Source organism: Patiria miniata, unplaced genomic scaffold (assembly GCF_015706575.1).
Source record: "Patiria miniata isolate m_02_andy unplaced genomic scaffold, ASM1570657v1 HiC_scaffold_22, whole genome shotgun sequence".
NCBI classification, from domain to species: domain Eukaryota; kingdom Metazoa; phylum Echinodermata; class Asteroidea; order Valvatida; family Asterinidae; genus Patiria; species Patiria miniata.
This window is the reverse complement of record NW_024037061.1, coordinates 1,511,299-1,536,017: the sequence shown is the minus strand read 5'-3', so window position 1 is coordinate 1,536,017 and position 24,719 is coordinate 1,511,299. Positions and strand designations below refer to the sequence as shown.

The 24,719-nt window shown below is 42.2% G+C and overlaps 1 protein-coding gene across 1 annotated transcript; it reads left to right on the top strand.

Annotated features, from left to right (window-relative positions):
* Nucleotides 1-1,676: 1,676 nt before the first annotated feature.
* LOC119730372 (centrosomal protein of 162 kDa-like) lies at nt 1,677-24,095 on the top strand. Its single transcript, XM_038203236.1, has 28 exons — nt 1,677-1,842; nt 2,204-2,378; nt 3,282-3,370; nt 3,551-3,614; nt 4,138-4,189; nt 4,669-4,718; nt 5,539-5,767; nt 6,211-6,548; nt 7,287-7,412; nt 8,416-9,017; nt 9,460-9,511; nt 10,062-10,190; nt 10,881-11,011; nt 11,217-11,492; nt 11,968-12,108; nt 12,564-12,676; nt 13,556-13,706; nt 15,031-15,180; nt 15,602-15,763; nt 16,674-16,757; nt 17,587-17,844; nt 18,383-18,690; nt 19,548-19,657; nt 20,284-20,426; nt 21,577-21,801; nt 22,320-22,469; nt 22,643-22,695; nt 22,827-24,095. The coding sequence occupies exons 1-28, from the start codon at nt 1,777-1,779 to the stop codon at nt 23,059-23,061; spliced, it is 4,662 nt and encodes a 1,553-aa protein (XP_038059164.1). The 5' UTR covers nt 1,677-1,776; the 3' UTR covers nt 23,062-24,095.
* Nucleotides 24,096-24,719: the final 624 nt, after the last annotated feature.

Genomic DNA, 24,719 nt, shown 5'->3' with positions numbered 1-24,719 from the left:
GCCTCTCCTATTGGCTTGTGAATAAAATCATCAGCCGCTGGATTCAAAAGAATCCGTAGGTATGGGTCAGTGAGTTAAAAGGAACTCACTGCCTTGAGGAAAATGTTCCGTCAAAATTTGTCTGATATGTGACGTGACTTACAACTTCATTTAGATGAGATTGGTTCCTCCAAGAGTGTAATTAGGATGTCAAAGGTATTGTTGTTCTCAGATAAGTGGGAGACGGGTTGGTATAGCCGGGGGAACAAAGTTGGATCTTTTACTTCAAGCTTTTTTCTTGGTAGGGGAGAGCCTAGCTTGAGAGGTTGGTTATGAATTGTTCATTTTAGTGATAGGCTAATTCTTTCTGTTGGTTAGCAATTAGTGAATCTGTTGAAATTGTTTTTTTAAGCCAATAAAATAGATGAGATTTTTTTTTACATGTAACGGCTGGGGCGAAGTGGGGATGGGGCGAAGTGGGGATGGGGCGAAGTGGGAATGGGGCGAAGTGGGAATGGGGCGAAGCGGAGATGGGGCGATGTGGGAGTGGGGCGAAGTGGGGATGGGGCGAAGTGGTTAGGGGCGAAGTGACATGGGGCGACGTGGAAATGGGGCGAAGTGTCCGACATTCCAGTCTAGTGATGCCCAGCGTTGAAATGGCGCGCCACTCCGTTTAGTCAGATACCCAGCCCGGTTTCATCCTGTAAAAACTATAGACGTCTGGCTAAAACCTAGAGGGCGCTTTAATCAACACACCGTTGTTTTGCAAATTCCTCGGACGGACGCGTCACGTCGACTGTACTGTCGTTGAACTGTCAACTGATGATTTGGTTTGATTTTATCCAAGGGATCGGGACAGGGGAATCTCGGTAACGCATCTAAGTTGTAAACTTAAGGGGTTTGAAGAAAAAAAAACCCACATATGTAGGCCGAGACTAGAGTAAGGACGATGACGAATTTTTCTTTGTATATAAAATTATTTGGGAATGAAGAAATTAAAATTTAATTTTAAATAAAACTGACCATGCTGACTAACGTTAGTGGGTTTTTTTTTTTAGAGTTGTAAAAAAGTTTTGGGCTGTAAATTTGCATAAGCCCTATGTTTTCATTTTTATATGGGTGCGATCGGTGGATCTGCGCATTTGGGCGCAATCGGTCGATCGCGCTGCACTAAACATGCTAAAGTATCTGTCCATCGTACTGTCATCGGTTGATGCCATGATCGAGTCTAACCCCACTGGTGCGGCAACGGTATTGTGTGCGCAGCAATTACCCCTAGAACTAGTATGGGTATTACGAGTAATATTACGAGTAAAACCCATAGTTCAGCAATACTGTGGCCGCAGGGCTACCATGAGTCGATTACCTTTTCTTTCCAATGCACAGCTCCAGAGGATTTGTTTTGAAAAAAGGGAAGTTAAGTCTGCGATTTCCTTTTGACCGATTTGCATTTGGGTCTATTTCTGCACATAGACCAGTGAATGTGGCGTTGTAAGTGCAGATCCACCTATTACGCTCTGTATAATCAAATAATCTGTTTCAATTTTATTTTAAAAAATAACCAAGACGGACAGGATTGAAGTTTATTTGGGTCGGGGTTACTTAAGTTATAGCTAAAGACGGTGATATTGGTTGATATTGTACACAGCTGAACGTCAATTCTGTTTTGTCTTTTTCAGCCAAGAATCTTGGAGCACACCTGTACGGTCATCAATTAACCATCAACCAGCTTTATATGAACTTCAGACTGTAGAAGTATTCTTTGCCTGTTGGACCTGAAACCGACTATCTGGGAAGATGAGAAGGGCACCGAAATTCTCCGAGCGAGATCTTGACGATGATTTTGAAAAATTTCTCAAGGAGGTACATATGTTATGCCCCAACTATGGCATTCGTCTCAATTGTAGTTGGGCCCGATCCAAAATATTGTCGGGATCATCCAAAATACAGTATGGACGTTCCCCTACTATTATTGGGACTGTCCACACTATAGTTGGCATGGCGAATCCCTGGGGGGGGGGGGGGGGGGGGGGGTGTAGAGGAGGAATCCTGCCCCCCCCCCCTTAGCAGGGATCAACACTTTCTCAAATATGGCAATGTTTTTCGCTTGAGAGATCCCTCCCCCCCCCCACCAGTAACCTCTCTGGATCCGCCCCTGGCTTGGCTGGAAACGACTGTTTATCTGATTCTTATGATAAATTGTACGGCATTCTGTCTTTTAAAGTCTTTGTCAGACGACTCCATGGATTCTGACAAGCTCAACAAATACTTTGCCAAGTCCAGGCGGGAGGAAGAGAAAAAGAAGAAGAAGGAGTCGCAGCCGTGGTGGATGAGTGAACAGGATGAGGACGAGGATGCAGTTGTCATGGGGACAGGGGAGGAGGACAAGACACCAACCGGTAGGATGAATCAGAGATCATCACTAGTGAATCACAACTCAGTCTTAAGTCATCACAAGTCAATCAAAGCTGAGTCACAAGTCATCAGAAGTTATCACAAGTCAGTCGCATCTGAAGTGAATCACAAGAAAATCACAGCTCAGTCACTAGTCATCACACAGATCATCACAAGTAGCCACAAATCATCACAATTTAATCACAAGTCAGTCGCAATTCAGTCACAAATAATCACAAATAATCACAATTTGGTCACAAGTGTCAATCACAGGTCAGTCAGTCAGTTGTCAATCACAAGTCAATCACAAATAATCACAAGTCGATCACAAGTCGATCACAAGTCATTCACAAGTCAGTCAGTTGTCAATCACAGGTCAATCACAAGTCAATCACAAGTCAGTCACATGTCAGTCATAAGTCAATCACAAGGCAATCACAAGTCGGTCAAAAGTCAATCATAAGTCAGTCACACAAGTTATCACAAGTCCATCAAAACTGAGTCACAAGTCATCAAATGTCAATCACTAGTAAGTCACTAGTCATCACAATTATAATCACAAGTCGTCACAAGCCATCACAAGTCAATCACAAGTCAATCACAAGTCAATCACAAGCCAGTCACAAGCCAGTCACAAGTCAGTCACAAATCATCACAAGTCATGTCACAAGCCGTTTTTAAGGCATAAGGCATATTCTTTGCCATTCGTTTGTGATTTGACTTGCGATTCATTTGCAATCTGACTTGCGATTAACTTACGAAGGTCTTTACTGCAGCTCTGGGCCGGGGTAAGGGCATTCAAAAGTAAATTTTCTAGAATGGGGGTTGAATATGCTCTCTGCAAAAAGTCCAGAGTTTTTCAAAATATGTCAAAATGTTGTTCTTTTTGTCCTCTGTAATGTCAACAGCAAGCAAATGGTTGAAGCCCAAGAAACAGTCAACTCCTGTCACAGACAAAGAAGAACCATCAGAGAGAAAGCAGAAAGATTCTACAAAGGTAAAAAAAAAAAAAAATCCCACGACGTTTTTTGTACTTCTCATTCAATGTTGAAATATCCAACCAATATAGCTTGCCCCTTTCAACTAATTTGACCTGATACTTAATTGTACAAAATAATGGTCTCTTGAATGTTTTACAGTTTTTAAAATTCATTTTGTTGATTGGTTTTGTTTAAAGGGGTATGATGGAGCAGACAGTTTCAAGAAGAAATCTCATTTCAGTAAAGACAGTTTAGAAGATTGTGAGTAGACAAATTCAACTTGAGCTCTTAAACTTCAAAAGCATATAGGATCATTTGTTTTCCTTGCATTTTGCATTAACACCACTCAAAATACACAGGGGAATGTTGAAAATCTAGCCTGTTGAAGTTTCAGCTCAGTGGATATTACACTTTTCGAGAAAAACTATGCACAACCTTTTGATCACCAAACACCATTTCGTCAGTAGCACTCTTTATTTCTCAGAAAATCAGTCAATTGCCTGATCGTTGGAAATCACCTACATTTCTTGATTTCTTCTAAATGACAGCAAGCCAGACAAAATAATTTCACGGGGTGTTTAGTACCAGTATGAACTTTAATCGAAGTAAGGTTTTTGATAATTCGGTAAGTTACTTTTGGGAAAAATGCATATGATCACAAGAGGCAGTTCTTAAACGTTCCAAGGATAGTTTAGCTCTTGCTTATGAATTTGGCACACTCTTAGCAAAAAGTATTGCAATTGTTCTAAATTGTTTTCTTTTGTGACTCCTGCATACATTTCAGTGTCCACTGTCGGTAAAAGAGATGACAAGTCAAGTCTGCCAAGGGAACGAAGGTAAGTAGATTTTTCCCACGGCGGTGTGAAACATGCGGTGGGCTTCAGCTCCTTATGTTGGTGGGTTGGTGGGTGGACACTTTACTTGGGGCTTTTTATACTCTTCCATGCTACGCGTGTATCACAGCTTTGCCAGTGAGTTTCTATGGAATACCTGCAGTTTTGTGACATGCGTCTAATTTGCATATTCGATCACGCCCCCATTGCATTGCAAAATTCACGGTTGTAGCGTTCGTGGAACCGCCGTGGGTTGTACCACTTGGTACTTGTTTTAATACAAGAATCTGATTTTTACCATCTTACATTTTTAATAAAAGTATGTTAAAGACTTTCAAAGGAAAAAAAACAGGAATTTTTTAATTCAATCAATCAACGGCCTGTTTTTACGAAGGTAAAGTTTAGGTAAGCATTTCCACCATGAAATTATCGGTACGACTGCATCTAGGAAACCCTGTTTAATTATTTGCTTTAATTCACAGTGGAGTCCTTCCATCCCAAGCCAGCTTTGAAGACACTCTGAGTTACACTGGTAAGAAGGTTCATTATAGATCTCTTTACACTCACATCGAAATGTACAAGTTACTATGCTTTATCTACAGAGTGGTCCAAAAAAAAAAGCAGATTTTTCACAATTTGGGAGACATGTTGAAATAGTTTTAAGATATTCCTAAACTAAAAGATCTTGGCGGTAAATGGTGAAAATTGCGTTCAAAATAAAGCTGAAGTTAAGAAATAGCAGCCATTGACAGAAAAGCGGTCGAAACCTAGTTTGTCCTAGTCTATGGCGATCACGAAGACCTAATTTACATTATTGCAGTTCTTTGTGCACGTAGTGCTGTTGTCTTGACCATACCTCATAAACTTGCATGTCGACAGACTCATTCTTGACGGCTTTTCTGTAAATGGCCACTATTTTCTAACTTGAGCTTTATTGTCAACGCCGTTTTTGTCATATGCCACTAAGATCTTGTAGTTTGGGAATATCTTTAAACACTTTCAACATGTCTCCCCAATTTTGAGAAATCTGCCTCTGCAAAAGTGTACATTTGTTTTTGGAACACTTTGTACTTTACCCTGCCTGCTCTAGACAACATTTTTCGTGTGTGCTGAGTTCACATTCTCAAGAATTGTTCACATCCTCAAGAATTGTTGTCGAAATCAATCACAAGTCAATCACAAGTCAATCACGAGTCAATCACATGTCCAGTCACCAGTCAAACACAAGTCAATCAAAAGTCAATCGCCATACGGCCACAAGTTAGGAGAAATGGGCAACGACAAGGGACTACCGTTTCTCTTCGATCACTTGTGGCGACTCGTTATAACAATGCTGCCGATTTTTTGTCCAGAAACTGGTACCTCGGAGGGCATAACTCCAGCCTCTACCGGCCCCGGTATGGAGACCCTGGAGGAGCAAGCAGACAAGGAGCGCTTCTTCAAGGAGTTGGAGGCGAAGCGGGGAGGGATGGTAGACTACCACAGGCTGATCAAGGAACCAGACATGTCTAACACGATGGGCAGCCTGCGCTCGGCCAACTTGTCCAATACCATGGGAAGCATGCCGTCGGCGTACATGGGGTGAGTGGCTAAGGTTCTGCAGAAGAACTGTTAAGGGTAGTTTGGAACATTTGCAGTTCCCTAGAAATGTACCCACCGATTTAACGAGAAACTCCTAGACACGACATCTATTGTTCTTTTACGTTGTGAATTGAGCTAACATAGCTGCGGTCATGTGCTCTGTAACAATATGTTACGCGATACACCAAGGGTTTATAGATCTCTATGCATGGCCGTTGTTGTGTTACAAAAACACTGCATCCCAGTTGACCAATCAACGACTTAGTCCAGATTTCGGAATGAAACGACGTCACGATTTAGTAAAGTCGACTCGGATTGGCTGGCGCGGGGTCACAAAATCGTAATAACGGGTCGTTTAACACAGTGCAATTGAGGATGCAGTGCTAATATAATGTTTAAACACACCAATAGAAATACCTGTACTTTTATCTGTTATTCTGCAGTACTGCAGATGAGCATAGCAGCCCCATACCTTTCAAACAACTCCCCGGGAAGGGGGATTCGCCACACGATGACAAACACACAGACGAACACACCGACGAACAACCATCTTCAGCAGAGACTTCCCCATCCCAACCGACCGTCCACCCCCATGGTAAAATGGCATCGCCCAAGAAAGGCATGCTGGCTAAAGTGGCTCTGTTGGACACGGGTGATTCCATGTTGAATACAACCGGGCAAGTAGGGGAGGCCACCGCGAAGTTGGGAGGGGGTGACGGTCTGACGACTGGAGACATGTGGACTGCTAGCGCGAAGAATCAAATGTTGGATACTTCATCAGGTAAGCTTGATTTTTGCTGGTCTTAGAGGGCCATGAACTTGGACCACAACAGGACTTGAACCTCGAACCTCAGTATTATTCTTCCAGTGCTTCACCAACTCTAAGAAGAAAAAAAAGATATATAAACAAATATGGTAATTTCAGTTCTTTATAGTTTAGATGTTGTTGGAGTACCATAGTCCAAGGGGATCATGGAACTTGTGTTCTTGGGCAAGACACTTTACTGCAATTGCCTCTACCCACTCAGGATCGTAAGTTTGTACTTGTGAGGGTAAAGAACAGATTGCACTGATCATGAACGGCTGCATAAAGCTGATCTGATAGCTTGATGAAAGGGGATAATAATTGTAAAGCGCTTTGAGACATTGGGTAAAAGTGCAATGTATAAATACTACATTCTATTAGAAGTAATATATGATGCGATCAAGCTAAATGAGTCGTTTGTCGGGAACTTTCATTTGGAGATTCAGGCCAAAATAGGGCCACTTCATCGCATGACTTCATCACATCTCTTGGTGTTCCCACTTCCGTAATTTTTGAACTAAAGATGGTATCAGCATGCGATAATGCTGAGATAGTGCTCTTTTCAAATCTGTAAAAAAAAAAAAAATTGACCAGGGTCGACAAACGACTCATTTAGCTTGATCGCATCACATATAAACAACTGCAGATCTCTGTAGTTGGGTAATTTTTTTGTGGATTGATTGTCAACGGAAATTGTATGCATTGTTTATACAGGGTTGCTTGGAGCGGGGACTGCAACCGAAATGGAAGCCTTACAAGCGGCTTTGAGAGAAGCGGCTAACACTCCTACTATGGACTTCAGCCACACAGCCGTAGGCACTGATGAGGCTTTGGATAACGGTAAGACGGGGGAATTGGGGGGGGGGGGGTAATGTTGTGATCTGGAGCAGTATTGGACTTGTGATTTACTTGTGAAATTTTTTTGAGAGTTCACTTGTGATTTACTTGTAACTAGACTTGGGACCAGACTTGTGACTGGACTTGTGATTTACTTGTGACTGGACTTGTGATTTACTTGTGACTGGACTTGTGATTTACTTGTGTCTGGACTTGCGTTTTACTTGTGTCTGGACTTGCGTTTTACTTGTGTCTGGACTTGTGATTTACTTGTGACTGGACTTGCGATTTACTTGTGACTGGACTTGTGATTTACTTGTGACTGGACTTGTGATTTACTTGTGACTGGACTTGTGACTGGACTTGTGACTGGACTTGGGACTGGACTTGTGATTTACTTGTGATTTACTTGTGCCTGGACTTGTGATTTACTTGTGACTGGACTTGTGATTTACTTGTGACTGGACTTGTGATTTACTTGTGACTGGACTTGCGATTTACTTGTGACTGGACTTGCGATTTACTTGTGACTGGACTTGTGAATTGACTTGTGATTGACTTGTGAATTGACTTGTAATTTATTTGTGACTGGACTTGTGATTTATTTGTGACTGGACTTGCGATTTATTTGTGACTGGACTTGCGATTTACTTGTGACTGGACTTGCGATTTACTTGTGACTGGACTTGTGATTTACTTGTGACTGGACTTGTGATTTACTTGTGACTGGACTTGTGATTTACTTGTGACTGGACTTGTGATTGACTTGTGACTGGACTTGTGATTTACTTGTGACTGGACTTGTGATTTACTTGTGACTGGACTTGTGATTTACTTGTGACTGGACTTGTGATTTACTTGTGACTGGACTTGCGATTTACTTGTGACTGGACATGTGACTGGACTTGTGACTGGACTTGTGACTGGACTTCTGAATTGACTTGTGGTTTGTGAGTTTTTATGAACTTGGCTAATTTTTGTTTTCTTTTTTTGTTGGTATTGCCAGGAGGTCGGTCACGAACCGTCGACGATATAATTCGTGAGGTGAACGCAGAAAGGGGAAGGATGTTTGACAGCGTCGATGGCATCCCAAGCAGACTCATGGACCAAAACGAAACACCTGAATCGACCAATCAGAGGCAGCGGGATGCTTCTGATGAACCTGATGATCCTGGCAGCAGGCGTTCAGAGTTGCAGCCGGCCAATGAGAGCAGAGGATTTGATCTGCAGCCGGCCAATGAGAGCAGAGGCTTTGATCTGCAGCCGGCCAATGGGAATAGAGGATTTGATTTGCAACCAGCCAATGAGAGCAGAGGATTTGATTTGCAGCCGGCCAATGGGAACAGAGGCTTTGATTTGCAACCAGCCAATGAAAGTAGAGGATTTGATTTGCAACCAGCCAATGAGAGTAGAGGATTCGATTTGCAGCCAGCCAATGAGAGTAGAGGATTTGATTTGCAGCCAGCCAATGAGAGTAGAGGATTTGATTTGCAGCCAGCTAATGAGAGTAGAGGGTTCGATTTGCAGCCAGCCAATGAGAGCAGAGGTTTTCACTTACAGCCAGCAACCGCACCAAGTGGAATAAGATTTGATCCTAGTTCAGTCAGTGTGAGCAAACCAAGCCAAACTCTATCAATCTTTAAGGTTCTTAACCAGTTCGTGCCGGGATTATTTGGACAACAACGGAACGAGGTGCGGGATTACTTTTCACTCGACCTCAAGCCAGGCGGCTTGAAGCCATCACCCTCGGGCAGCACACTTATATTTCCGGCCTCACTCGCTGCGAGCGGGTCGCTGACAGATATTTCCAGCCTTGCTCCCTGATGGTTATCCGTCATCCGTTCCGAATACCAGAAAACCTTTGCGTGTATACACGTCATCCGGCACGAACTGGTTAAAGCTATGTTCAAACTATTCAGAAGTTAGCCAATTTTGAAATGTGAGACCATTTTTTGGTTGTGAGTTGAAAATTCATTTTAGTGTTTAACTAATGTTTGCTCTTTTCCAAATGAAAATACAAAACAGCGTTTTCTTTTTTTCGTTTTTGAAGGCTGATGATGAGAATTCTCAAAAGAGAAGTCTGGCTAAACAAACAAAGAGAGGTGAGCTATATTTTGATATGTGTTTATCATCTACATGTACACAGAAAGAGCCCAATTTTTTTTCTGTCTTTAAAGTGTTGTAAAAGGAACAGAAATTTAAGACTGTTAACAGCCAAATTCAGAAATCAAGTGTTCAGTCTGTGCATGAACTTGAAAGCTTGAAACCGAAATAAATGAATTATTGTGTTACTTTGAAGGACATAAAGGAGTTATCTTGTTAAATATTTATCCGTACATAGTGGGTATTAGCTGCAAGATTCTGGACAATTCATGAAGGAAAGAATTCCATACTGGACCACCACTCATACCTCCTGCACTAAGTCTATGGGCCATGACAGAAAAAGTTAGGGTATTTTAAGAATTTTTGCACTCCTTAAAATAGCGTTTCTTCATCAGATTTACAACTTTAGGTACTTTTCAGGTCATATTAGGGAATATGAGTGGTGGCCCAGTATGGAACTCTTTCTTTCATGAAATTTTTTGCAATGTAGTCTGAAAGGTGGTAACTAGTGCTGATAACGAGCCCTTCGTTTTTCTTTTTTAATTGCAGCTATTCCAAAGAGGGCTGGAACCAAGCCTACAAGTTCCCGGTATGCGCACATCAGAGGCTCTGGCTATGGTAAACCAAAGCCTGGTGATGCATGGTCACCAGCTGAAACAGCAAAGCAAAAGATCAAAGGTCAGTTAATTAGTCTGTATTCCAGACTAAATGGCCGTAATTATCATAGTAATTACACAACTTTAGGTAATATACAGCATTTGCTTTTGCAGTAATTTTCAGAAATAGGTGGTTTTGGAGGCTAGTATTTATGGCAAATATTGTTGCACTGACAAGTTTAAAGTTTTGTGTTCATAGATGCTGGAAAAACCAAGTACAAAAATGCTGTTCTTGTAGTCTGGTTTCCATATTGTATGTCAGACGAAATGGAGCAATTTATAGACTTCAGGGAATTATCGGATCAAGGAACCAGACTAGCTGGCTTGCACCTGATTGCAAACAAAATGTGGAATACTTAGTTTTATAAACTGGGGTAGTGTTTAAAAAAAAAGTCAGTTTTTTTTCTCTCAAAAGTGGTCGGCCATAAGTTCAAACTCCCTCGATTCGTTCAAACTCCCTCCCTCAAATTTCCTCGATTTACTTAACAAATAGTTTGAAAACTTGTTTAAAAACTGACAAATGTTTTAACAAGTGAACAATTTTAATCCTAAGTTTTGCAGTAAATTTTGACATGTTTATGAGGTCTTGCCTAAAACCCATGGCTCCAGTGTTAATTACAGGACTGATTGCAGCTCCATTTGTTTCCCCTGTGTCCATGAGCAGGGGAATTTACCACAATCACCTAGGATTTTGATTTGTTTTTCTTCCCAGGTTCGGAGGTGCCATCTCTTCAACCAGGATCCGGGGAGGTACACGGGAATATCATGGCGTCGGTGGAGTCCTTCGCTCATTATATCCAAGAGCATTTTGTGGATGCAGAGAAACCCTCGACACCAAAAGAGGTCAATACTATGAAGTTGGACAGATTTAAAAAAATGAATTGAACAATGTTGCTTCTTTACTGCTGGCTTACTTTTAATCAAGAATGGTTTACAGAACAGTGTTGGATTTGGGGATTTTTACGCTTTCATACGAAAGGCTTTTAGGGTAACACTTGGCCGAAATTCATACTAAATTAAAGGTTGTGTTCTATTTCTCAAATTTTAGAGACCAATTCAACCCAGAAAGTCTGCGGATGAGCCGTTACTCTCCGCCAGCTTGCGCGAGTCCCGCCTGGAGCTCATCTCCCGAGAGAGGGCGCTAGTCAACGAGGTATCAGAGTGGCAGGCGCGCTGGAAGGAAGAGCACAAGCTCAACGCCAAACTCAAGGCGGAGATTGCAGCCCAGCAGAGGGAGGTGGCACGGAAGCAGGAAGAGCTGCAGTTGAATCACAAGAGGGAGTTGTTCAAACTCAAACAGGATAACACGGTGTTGCAGGCAAAGGTGTGATTTTCTTCGTCGGTCCGTACTAGAATTCGCTAAGCGTAGAAAATGCTTGCTTAGCAGGACTGGTTACCAGGCAAAATATTATGCAATCCATATTGCACTTGGCCGGTTCTCAGCTAGGCGATTCCATGGTAACTCACATTACATTTAGAGGGGTTCTTCTTTCAACTCTGTGTTGTTATTCTATAAAGTCAATGCATTGAGGGTTGGATTTTTCTCAAGGAAGATCCCCTGAAATTAATGGATTAACCAGACGACAAATAAAAAGGCCAACATAATAAACTCCTGTTGGTTTTCAATACATTTGTTATCGGTAACACATGTTGTACAAAAAGACAAAAAAAATCCACGTTTCAGCTGTATCCACTTTTGCGTGAAATTGCCCATTTACATCTTGCACTTAGTTTCGGCTTTCTGATTTCTAACAGTTTTCCCCCCAAAATAATCCTTTTTTGTGTTTTCTCCCAAAAAGTTAAACATTCAAGACGAGCAGCAAAACGGGAAGAAGCGGGCTGTCTCTGGTCGGTCAATAGAGGGCGCCAGCCAGGAGGAAATCAAGCTCATGCAGAAAGAGATCGTCGAGCAGGAGACGCTACTCCAGGGTTACCAACAGGTAATATTGGATATTGCGGGCTACCAGTGAGTTACTATGGCTACACGTACCTAAAGTATAGATAAAATTTCGTGACGTCACTTTTTTTGTGGCGTGACGTCGCATTTTTGTGGCATTCCACCCATACATGTTTTTTTGCTCACTGCCACTCAATTTCATTCGATTAAATTTGTAAGGATAAATAAATAAATCCTGTTTAAAATCAAATTCGTAATTTTGATGCACAGCAAATTGCAACAAACTTTTGCACACATTTTAAAATGTTGATTGTAAACTTGAACAAAGAAATTGACTGGAGCGGGGTTTGAACCTACAACCTCCGTATTGCCGTTCCGGTGCTCTACCAACTGAGCTATCCAGAGGTCAAAATTCAGCGCCAGTTAGTTTTTTTTATTTGTTGTTTATGTATTGTTTTAGTTTTATCTGGGTTGTTTGTTTGGTTTTTTTTTTTCAAGGAAAATGAGAGACTGTACAATGAGGTACGGAAGTTGCAGAAATCCAACTCGGAGGGTGAAGAAAGGCTGCTGAGGGACAACCAGAAACTGCAGATGGAGGTTGCCAATCTGAGGTAAGATTCGCTGTCAATGCCCGTGCCATTTTATACGTGTCATCATGCGCCACATGGTGTTGTGTTCCGCCTCATTCCGTGCATTGCTGTGCCATGCAGTCAGAGGTCAGGGGTTCGAATCCAGCTGCTGGCCATATGTTGTGTCCTTGGGCAAGCCACTTCACCCCCACTTGCCTCCTTCCACCAAGGAATATAAATGTGTACTGGCATTAACTAACTCGTGATCAGAGGGTCAGGGCTTTGAATCCAGCTGTTGGCCATGTGTTGTGTCCTTGGGCAAGCCACTTCACCCCACTTGCCTCCTTCCACCCAGGAATATAAATGTGTACTGGCATTAACTAACTAGTGATCAGAGGGTCAGGGGTTCGAATCCAACTGCTGGCCATATGTGTGTCCTTGGGCAAGCCACTTCACCCCCACTTGCCTCTCTCTACCCATGAATATAAATGTGAACTGGCAATAGCTATCCCTAACAGTCCTGAATCTTCCAAATTCAACACGATTTTGCACACCCCCTAGGGAGTTCTAACGTGTGATCAGAGGGTCAGGGGTTCGAATCAAGCTGCTGGACATATGTGTGTCCCTGGGCAAGCCACTTCACCCAAGGAGTATAAATGGGTACCAGCATTAGCTGGGGAGTAACCTGAGATGGACTTGCATCCCATTCAGGGAGAAAAGAAATATTCTCAGTCGTTTCATACCACAGTAACCGGAGATAAACGCCGGCCTGACTAGCCATATTGGCCCGGACCAGATTTTACTTAAGTTGACATTAAGTTCTGAAACACCCATTGAAGATTCTAAAACCTGCCAATGCAACCTGTTTGTCAACCCTTCAACTTTGAATTTAACATCCTCTTTTTTTTCCCCCCATACCAGAGAGGTTTTGGAACAAAAAGACACCGCCCTTCGACACAAGGGCCTGATCACCGGGACCAAGATACAACAGGAGATCGCCGCGGGTAATAACCCGGCCGTCCTAGGTGCCGGGAGGATCGCTGAGCTGCAGGTAGAACTACGGGAAGCAGAGGTAATATTCACAAACTTACGTGGGTGGGACTCGAACCCACGACCTCCTGCTTATCAGTGCAGATGTCTTACCACTCGACCATCCAGATTTCTTTGGTCGGCTAGGTGGTTTGAATCTGATCAGTGGGTGTTGCGAGAAATCACTGAAACTGAATATAAAAAAAAAGCGTCAAGTGAGACTCATTTTGAGAAATCTGGTTGCAAAAGCTTAAATAATTTCCTTCTTTTTGCTTGAACAGATATCACTATGAATTTCAACACCGTGAATTTGGAGTGAATATATAATTTGACATGAATTCACCGTGAAGTTTTTTTCACGACAATGTCATTGCGAAGTATCTGGTGAAATCGCCCTGAAAATCATCACGTAACCAGGACATGTTAAGGTCAAGTAAAAACACCGTGAAAATGCAGTGATGCCTTCTGTGGAGCCCAGCTCATTAACTTTGTGGTTGCGTTAATCCGTTGAGCAGTTTATCAACTTTGGGGCCTAATCCCCCTCATAAAAAGGCACATTGCCTGTCAATCTTAATGAGGTGATCACAATAAACAAGGCGTTGGATACTTGTAGGAGGACACTTTGTAGCTTTTGTGTACTTGGGCAGTGGGCATTGGGTAGTAAGTGTAGCTGTCAATCACACTAATCCTGTAATCACTCAGACCATTAATCTGTGGTTTTCACACCTTCAGTGGAGTGAAGCTGGGCCTGCTGTACAGTTATGAATAACAATAGACCCTTGGACCTCAGGAAACTGCAGTGAGCTAGCTGCTGAGGGGCCCAGTTTGGCACCGTGAAAATGAGCTTACTTGGCAGTATAAAAAACTTTCACGGCCACTTCATTGTAAACTATATTTTCACGGTGTTGAAATACTTGCTTATTTTCTATGTACAAGCATATAGAGTGTGTGAGTTGACCTCAAACACATGTGTGATTTAAAGAGAATACACAACATTCAGGCACCATGTATAAGATCTACAACGGGTGTACTGTCCTTTTTTTTTGCATTTATATTGTGTCCTGAGTGGGCCCATCTAATCAAGGGCAATAAATGGGTGTTTCGAAAGAAAAGAAACCATTACAATTTACAAAAAGTTTAAAATATTACCAATTGATGACAATTATATTAAAATTGTTGACCTCAACTTCCGTTCAATCAATCACATAGATAACAATTGGGTAAATTTAAACGCAAAGAGTCTGTGACTAGACTAGTAAATGTTTGGTACCAAAACCTTCACAGAAAAAGGGAATGTGGACTGGCGAGACACGTATTGACTCAAGTCCTGAAATCATTGGTGAACAATTTCTCACAATTTCTTTCAGATGCGAGAAGCGTCATTGAAGCAGCATCTCCGGCAGATGGATGATGCAAACAGGGAGCTGAAGGAGCATATAGAGACCCTAGTCAGAGACAAGAACCACTCCCAGGTCAAGCTGCAAGATCTCAGAGATGTCAAACAGCGGGAGTTTCTGGTAAGCCGCACACCCCTGTTACTTGTGGTCTGATTTTTTTTATTTGACTTGTGATCCTTTTATGGACTTTTTACGTGAAGACGTATATGAGAAATGCAGAACAGAACTGCTTGTGGAGTCTCGTGGTCTAGAGCATTGAATTCGTGGTCTGCGGGTAATTCTGCAGGTTGTGGGTTCGAGTCCAGCCTGGGGCTATTGTGCGTGTGTCCTTGGGCAAGGCACTTTGTCACTCATTGCTTTTCGCCACCCAGGAGTAAATGAGTACCTGTGAGGGCAGAGATGGTTATTGTGAATTTTTACTGCTTTGCGCCAAAATGGCAGCATCGAGCTTGAAGTAAAGTTCTCGTTAAGAAGGTCCCTTTTTATCTAGTTTAATGTGTCTTTTGTTTGAAAGTGTCTTTTTTTCATTTTTTTTTTCTAGGACATGCAACAACAATACCAGCATGAGATAGAAGGACTCAACAAGAAGGTACGATGGTACGCCGAGAATCAAGAAATGCTGGACAAGGATGCTAGCGCTCTACGGGAGAAAAACGAGGAAATTAAACGACTCAGGGAAACCTTGGAGAAAGCCAACAAGCAGGTACGACAGCAAGGAAACGTACGATACACTACAAGCAGACAATGTTAAATAACCAATATTGCCTCTCATCGATGTTATTTGATAAACACACGTACTCAGCATTGTCCAAGGGCTTACGAGGAAAATAACACAATCTCACTCGGGCGGGACTCGAACCAACAACCTCCTGCTTACTAGTGCAGACGTTTACACTTTACCATCTCCTCAACACAAACATGCCATTATAAAAATAATTTAAAAATCTCTTCCTCTTTGTAATTGACATATACCGAATTCGAAATGTGAGGTAAATTGGCATTACAATAAAAATACTGATATGGGCTCCTAAACGTAGCTATACGTTTACTGAAACATAATTCAGATTTTGTATATGGGCAATTAAACGTAAAAGTAGACCTTGCTAAGAAAGTAGAAAATGTATGCAATCTTCAAAACTACGAGCATCACTACCACGAATGTGGTTTCAAATCAAAGGGGACAACAAGACCTTTTGTTTGCGTGATGGCCAGGGAGATTAAATGCGGTCAAATGCACTTTTGTTTTAAAAGAATTGTTTGGGGGCTAAAATGATGGAATTTTCAAATGAAAGGTATTAAAATTTTTGCCAAGCCCTTTTTTGTAATGCAAGTTACTGATAAAATACTTATTGCCGAACCAACAGAAATATATTTTGTCATCCTCTTTTTTGAAGTTAAGTCACTTAACTTCGAGGGAACTTCTGTGGAAAAATCCACCATAAATGCTTTGACTTTATAGAATTACAGCACAGAGTTGGCAGAAGTTCCAAGTAACTCGTATCAAGTCTAGCAGGGAACATTTTAACCACACACACACAATGAAGATATTTCATTGCTGAGTTTGTAAAATTCAGTCAATGAATTTGTTAATTTTTCCAATTGGTTTTGTCCAGACCAACCAGAAGACAAGTGATGCCCAGAGGAGGGCCAAGGAGAGAGCCGCCGATGCCAAGAGGATACAGGATCTCGAGAGACAGGTACAGTCAATCTCACAGTCATGATGACATGGTCTGTTGAAGTGTTATGGGCTCCGTGTGCCGACAAAAGAGGGCGCCCTTTTACCTAGCAATGACGTCCCATGGGCGGGACATTTCGCTGGTTGACGCGCAACGTTCCTTGTGTGTGACGCACGTACACCAGGGGATTTGTACTATGTACACGCAGTGGCCGCGCTTCGCGGCAAACGAATTGCTGTCAGGCAAGATGGGTGGGTCGGTCACCCCCAACTGTACATTCTTTGCCGGTGAGGGGGTACTTGTGAACAGAGCGGGTGGTCCAGTAAACAGGGTTGTAGTCAAATCCATCACAAGTCAAACCACAAGTCAGTCACAAGTCAAATCGCAAGTCCGTCTTAAGTGTAATCGCAAGTCAGTCACAAGTCCATCACTAGTCAGTTGCAAGTCAAATCACAAGTCAGTCACAAGTCCATCACAAGTCAGTTGTAAGTCAAATCACTAGTCAGTTGCAAGTCAAATCACAAGTCAGTCACAAGTCCATCACAAGTCAATCACAAATCACAAGTCAGTCTCAAGTTAGATCTCAAGTCAGTCCAAAGTAAGATCACAAGCACCAGGAGTAGAAGTCTTGCCTTTTTTCCCCAGTTTCATTTGAATTTCTTTCTCTTGAGTTCCGAAGACTTGTGATCGCCTTGCAATTGACTAGTGATTGTCTTGTGACGACTTGAGAAGAGTTCTGATTGTGAATGAAAAATCTGTGGTGTTTGGCAGGTGAACTCACGCTCACCTTCAAAATCATGTGTACAATTTTTGCAGAGAAACTACTAAATAAATGTAATTTTTATGTCAGGTGAGAGAAATGAACGACATCATCCGTAGGCGCCACCCAAACTCCCTCCCCGCCTTGATCTACGCCGCTGCCTCGGCAGCACACCCCGACCCCGCCCAAGATGGCACCCAGGACCACGCCCGAGCCACGCCCGCCAAATCCCACACGGTGGCCTTCCTGGAGGAGAAGGTCAGGAAGATGGAGGCAGAGCTTGACGAGAAAGAGGCAGAGACCAAGATGTTTGCAAGGGTCCTGGAGCAGAAATACAACAACATGAGGGTAAAGTCGGTTTGTTTACTTTGTATTACACTGTATAGCATGGTATTTTGTATACATTGTATACATTGTATTACATTGTATTCATTGTATATTTTTAATACACTGTATTACATTGTATTACACTGTATTAGGCCAAAAGAAAAAAATATTCGGTCTCTGGTCAGACCAAAGTTCCGGAATCGACGCGGCGACGCGGCTTTTTTTTTTTTTGCTTTTTTTTTCTTTCTTCACGCTTGGATTGTACAGACAAGGTGGGGTACTATTTTGCTTTGTTGGTGTCCTCATGTACATTGGTGTCCTCCATCATTTGCCTTGGTGCTTTTGATCATTTTCCTTGGTGCAATTTCCCTTTCCTTGGTGCTCTTTGGTAAAACAAATTGAGGAGGTGCGGAAATAGAGGGCGCTGTTGGAGCTACCGCAGAACATTTTGGAAAAAAAAAAAAGATCAACGCGCATGATTAAAATCGACGCGCGCGCTGACCAGAGACCGACTTATTTTTTTTTTGGCCTTACACTGTATTACATTTTCACCCTTCAGTTCCAGTACGAAGACCGACTCCAAGCCCTAGAGAAGCAACTCCAGGAAAGCAAACAGCGCCACCAAGAGGCCATGGCCAGGACTCGGGCCCAACCTCACGCCCCGCCCCAAAAGAGGGAACTAGGAAGCATCCCGGAGGAACACCAGAAGAAGATTGAAGAAATGAGGGCCGAGAATGAGGATCTGAGGAGGCGGCTTGCTAAGACGGTGAGGGTGGCTTGGGTCGACGAGGAGATGCAGGAGGGAGAACAGAGAGGCAAGGGGATGGATGAAAGGAGCCTGCAGACGAAACTGACAAGTCTTGCAAAGTAGGCATAATATGTTACAATAGATGGTAGAACATTTAAAAGTGATACACTTTAACGTGAAGTTAAATGTCATTAACGCTGGCTCTGACGTATTTGGGCTGAAGTCTTACTGAATCTGAACAAAATCTGCTACTATGTACAGACAGAATGGAACATGCTGTAAGGCATATACGTGTTTAAAAAAATGATACATTTAGAGTAAAAATATTAAAAATACTAGCCCCTATTTTGTTTAATAATAACTTATATACGCTTAAGGAATGATTATTTCTCAACACAATGTTGTTTTCCCTATCTCAATTGGACACCTACATCCAGAGATATAGACAGTTAATTGAAAGGGATGATGTGTAATTGTGGTCCAATTTGCAGCAAAGTGGATGAAGGGAGATTAACATGCCAGCAATCTCTCTGTTGGCCAACTTACCTATTGTTCTTTGCCAATCAACATTTAGTTAGAAAAATGCTCAAAACCTAAGCTGTTGAAATTTCAGCTCAGCGGATTTGTCAAGTAAACAGTGAAAAATCATGCACAACTTTTTGATCACTGAAAAATGATTTCGTCCATAGCACTCTTTTTATTTCCAAAAAAAATCAGTCAATTGACTGATTGTTGGTAATCACGCCTCGCAATTTCATCAGATCTTCAGGCATGCAACTTTTCCTTGGATCTGCTGATTTCCTCGTTTTTGACTTCTCATGAATGCCATTACAAATTGAAAAATACTGTACAAAGTCTTGTGTGGTTTGGACTTTCCTCGTTTTTTCTAAATTCCCAGTTGCATGCCTGGATTTTACATAGTGGAATATATCTTAGAACAAAGTTGTAAAATTTGTCTTATTGTCACTGTTTTCAGGGAGTTGAGCAACAGAGACAATGAAATTGAGATGCTGAAGGCAACATGTGAGAAGTTGATGCAGGAACGAGTCAATGCAATGACGACTGCGGACTCAAGCCAGGCCAAAGGTAAAAACATTAGTCATTTTACCGTTAACTTCAATGTTAATTTGAAAAAGAGAATTGCTACTATACTTTTTTTGAAAATTTATTATAAAATTTGTTGTAATTTGGTGAAACCTCTATTTGACTGTTGGCAGTGCTCTATGCATTCCGTATTGCCAAAGAAATTGTACTGTTCTTCCATTAATTGTTGCAAACGCTTCCATGGAACCACATAAACATGTCAAAGAAATGGAACATTGAAGCTGTGATGACTTGGTTGCTTAAGGGTGACATGGGTGGCTAGTTGATAAGCGCTTGCCTCTCACAACTGTTGCCCGCGGGGACGCGTGTTCGATCCCCGGCTCGGACCATATGTGAGTAGAGTTGTGCATTGATTCTCTCCTGTGCCACCTGTTTTTCTCGGGGCTCTCTGGTTTTCCTCCCTCCACAAAAATCAAACACTCTTGATCTCTGGCTGTGCTCCGTGGTCAGACATGGGTCGTATGGCGGCTGCCTAAGGCGCCTTTAAATGCCTTGGGCTCGACCACGTTGTAGCCGCGTCCTTCACAATTCAGCCTCTCAGCTGCGAGTAAGGATGATTAGCCCCCAAACTATTTGAATGACTTGTCAAACCAAACGTTTCTGGACAGATAAACCTCAGCCAGGCAAGAAGTCAAAGAGAAGCAAGTCTTCGTCGTCCAGCCAGTCCGGTGAGAAGCGATACCAACCGGAGAACTTCAGCGGGACGCACATCTCTGACGTCCTGACAGATAATGAACAACTCAAGCAACAGGTAAGGGCACTACTGAAAATGCGTTGCAAAAACTTCAGTAATGTTTTATGTCGCTTTACGTTTGTATATTCATGCTGTAATAAAACATAATACCTTTGGTGAATTTCTCTCTGCTAATGAAATATTGAAATATAACCAAACACAAATAAGCCATTTGTGAGTAACCTATACCCTTTGGGATTTACATAACATCTGGTACACTGACTTGCTCAGAATGCTTGGCACATTTTAACTTTGAATTCTCCAGACCAAAGACACTGTTGCTAATCACATGATTCGGGGCAAGCTCTTGCATAGTTACGTAAGAGACGCTCAGCATCAATACATCGCTCACAATGGGTGAGAATGGCACAAAGACACCAGACCATGCCAGAGCTGGGTGTTGCTAGCATAAGGCTTGCCCCGAATCACGTGATGTAGTAACAGTCTCTTTGGTCGGGAGAATGCAAAGTTAAAATGGGCAAAGCATTGGATTAAGTCAGCGTTCCAGATTTTATTCAAATTTAACACGCAAATGGCTTATTGGATTTCAGTCCAGATGTTTAAAAAATGTCATTGAGTTTTGAACAATGGCAACTTTTAAAAATGATAATTATCAAAAGCTTACAGTTGCAGAGACTTAGAAAAAGCATAAGTAGCTTAAAGGTGCCCTGTCTTCAAGATGTACCGTCATTCAAGTTTCTACCCCATTAAAGAAGGCTATGTTTTAAGGCTATTTTTTAAGTGAAGATGTCTTTTAATTAATAAGGCCGAAAAAAAAAGTCTCCAGTTTCTGGTATGCGCGCGCGTCGCCGTAGCCATGCGCGTCGGCAAAATGAATTTTTTTTTTTTAAAATGAGAGATGATGTCTCAAAACCGCCAAACTCTCTGGTTTGACTGGAATCCTGCTGCTGCACAATTTTAACATGTTTTTAGATGGGGTTATGATCGAGAATAAGCTTTATGTGGCCTCTCTGGACTCCCATATATTTGCACTAAGTTTAGTCGGGCACCATTTGCAGTCATCAGCCGACATTTGAAGCAAAAAAGTCAGGTAAAAAAAAAAAAAAAGCCGCGTCGCCACACCACTTTTTGGGCAAGCTCCATACCAGAAACCAGGGACTTTTTTTTTTTGGCCTAAGAAAATTCTTTATTTTTTGTACATCATCAGCTTGAGCAACTCTCCCTGGAAATGGAACAGCAGCGAATCAGCTCACAAGCCTCCCTGGCACAGAGCGAGGGCGCCATTCGCCGTGCGCACGAAGAGGCTGCCGAGCGGCTGGCCGCGTTGCGAGCCAACCACGCGGCCGAGATGGAGAAACTCGTGGCAGAGAGGGCGCTAGAGCACTCGGACAGTAGGCACGCTAAGCTGGTCGGCCAACTAGATACACAACAGGTATGATTGAAAAGGACGACAAAAGTTTTATTTTTAACGACAATGGTCAAGAAGCAACCAGAACGTGGAGTGCTAGGGCCCAGTGGTTACAATGTCCTAACCCTGATGGTAGGTTGGTCAGAACCCATGGTTCTTGTGTTATTGGGCAAGACACTTTACTACAATTGCCTGCCTCCACCCAGGAGTATAAATGGGTACCTGTTGAGGGTAGGGATCAGGTTGCGCAGATCTGGAGCTGCTGCAGAAGAACTGGTTTCATGGCCTGATGAACAGGGGTAATAATTGTGAAGTGCCTTGAGACTTTGCCTCAGGTTGTCAAGCCATGTTTTAAGAAGAGCATTTCAAGACATGCAGAAATAGCCGGACTTGAGAAAATGCTCCTGAGTAGTCCCTCAAGCAAATTCTGAAGTTTCTGAAGCTGCATGTAAATAGTATGTACGTGGACTATCAAAGAGGTACATGAAGGTTGGAAGTGCAAAGATTCTTCAAAAGAGCTACCACACTTTTTTGTCATCTAGGTGATGATCAAGCATCTCCAGGAGCAGTTGCTAGATGCCAGAGTGGACACGGATTCCCTGTCTGCAGCCCGTGTCAGGGAGCAACTCCTGAAGACCCAGGTCGAGCAGCTCAACGAGGATCTACGAGAAGCCAAGAAGTCCCACACTCCTGTAAGTTAGAATCCAGTTGAACAGTGACTTCATGTTTTTTGTTCGTTTGGGGTGGGGGTGCTATGTGGGGAAACCCTCCCTCTCCTCTTCAGCCCCTGCAGGAGTCCTCTGCAACCCATTTCTCCAAACTCGAAATTTTAAAAACAAGCTGTATCTTATTTCTTTTACCACAGGAGATGCACCATTTTGAAGCACTACAAGCCAAGATAGCAACCATGGAAGCAAAGTATGTACACCTATCCAGGACTTTTTAAATGACTCCTGCTTCCAAAATTTGTGATCACTTTAATTCACAAGCCCTGAAGTCTGAAGTATTCTCAACCACTGTGATTGTATCTTTTGATCTTTCATATTCAGGCATGCTCAGAGAGAACAAGAGCTGCAGCAACTGGTGACCAGGGCCAGATATTCAGCCTCCTATGAGAAGGATCAAGAAATCGCCGGACACCAACAGGTTCTGGCTGCCAAGAACAGAGAACTGCAACAGTTCCGGCAGGAACTCGATGCTATACTAGAGGTTCTGAGGGAACTGCAACGACAGGGCGTAGTTCTGCCATTACATAGTCACACAGTACAGTCCCTGTTGAACTGAAATGCCGGGTATAATCCGGTTCTAGCAAAGAACTGAGAACTACAATAGTTCCTGTAGGAACTCGATGCTATATTAGAGGTTCTGAGGGAACTGCAGTGACAGGGCGTGGTTCTGCTATTGCATAGTCACACAGTACAGTCCCTGTCGAACTGAAATGCTGGGTATAATCAGGGTCTAGCCAAGAACCGAGAACTACAATTCGATGCTTTACTGGAGGTTCTGAGGCGATTGCAGGACAGGGTGTGATTCTGCCATTACATAGTCAAACAGCACAGTCCCTGTTGGACTCAAATGCTGGGTTAATCAGGTTCTATCCAAGAACCGAGAACTTCAATAGTTCCTGTAGGAACTCGATGTTATACTAGAGGTTCTGAGGCAATTGCAGCGACAGGGTGTGATTCTGCCATTACATAGTCAAACAGTACAGACCCTGTTGAACTGAAATGCTGGGTATAATCAGGTTCTAGCCAAGAACTGAGAACTACAATAGTTCCTGTAGGAACCTAATGATATACTAGAACTGCAGTATCAAGAGGTGGTTATCCCATTGTCAAGCTACCAAGCACAGTCAATTTTGAAGTGAAATGCTGGGTATTAATAAGTTCCAGCCACTAAGAACCAAAAACTGCAGTATTTGCAGCAGGAACTGGATGATATACTAGAGGTTGTTAGGCAAGTGCAGTGTCAGTGAGTGATTATCCCATTGTCAAGCTACCAAGAGCAGTCATATTTGAACTCAGATGCTGGGTTTAAGTAAGTTATAATGCCCAGAACTGCAGTAGTTCTGGCAGGACCTCGAGGCTACACTCAAGATTTTTGTTTGATTTTGCGACCTTTTCGCTTGTTGAATGGAAACATGGTTTTTCACTGATTTTTTTTTCAGTTTCAAACCGGGTACTCATGTAAATTGTGCATTGTATATTATATATATTTGTGCCTTCCAGTGTTAATAGCTGTTGATATTTATAGATATGGTGTTTCAAACACTTTTTGACTAATAATTAAGAATAAATATTTCAAATGAAAGTATATTATGTCAAGGTTTTAATTATCTTTCTTGTGTTCTGTTAATAAGGAAAACACCCCCCCCCCCAAAAAAAAAAGGAAAAGAAAGAGTTATAGTTTAGGGACAATGAGGCATTTTCTTAGCAGGTTTTACAAAAAAGTAAAAAAAAGCCCAATATTCCTTTAAATTTATAAGACGAAATATTTCACTTAAAAGGCACATCATGCAAGTGGAAATGTGTTCAAGTGACCCTCAGACGTCTTTACAGCAAATTTTTAGAAATTTCATTTTCAGCCAAAATTAAAAAAAAAAATGCATTTTTATTGAATTTTTGACAAAAAGTAATTTTTTTTCTGAAAGGCTCATCAATGCCTTGGGATACATGCGAACCTTAAATGAATACTCAAGCATATTTTGGAACATTTTGGCCAAATTTGTGACATTATTGAGAAAAATAGTATTTTTGAACAATTTTACCTCAAATTTGCGACGCAATATTTCACCTGAAAGGCACTTCTGTCAAGTATGCGAGTGGTAACGTGTTCTAGGGACCCTCGGACGTCTTTACAGCGAGTTTTCAAGAAATTTAATTTTCCAGCCAAAATTTTAGAAAAAAATGACCTTGCATTTTTGACGAATTTCGATATTCAAA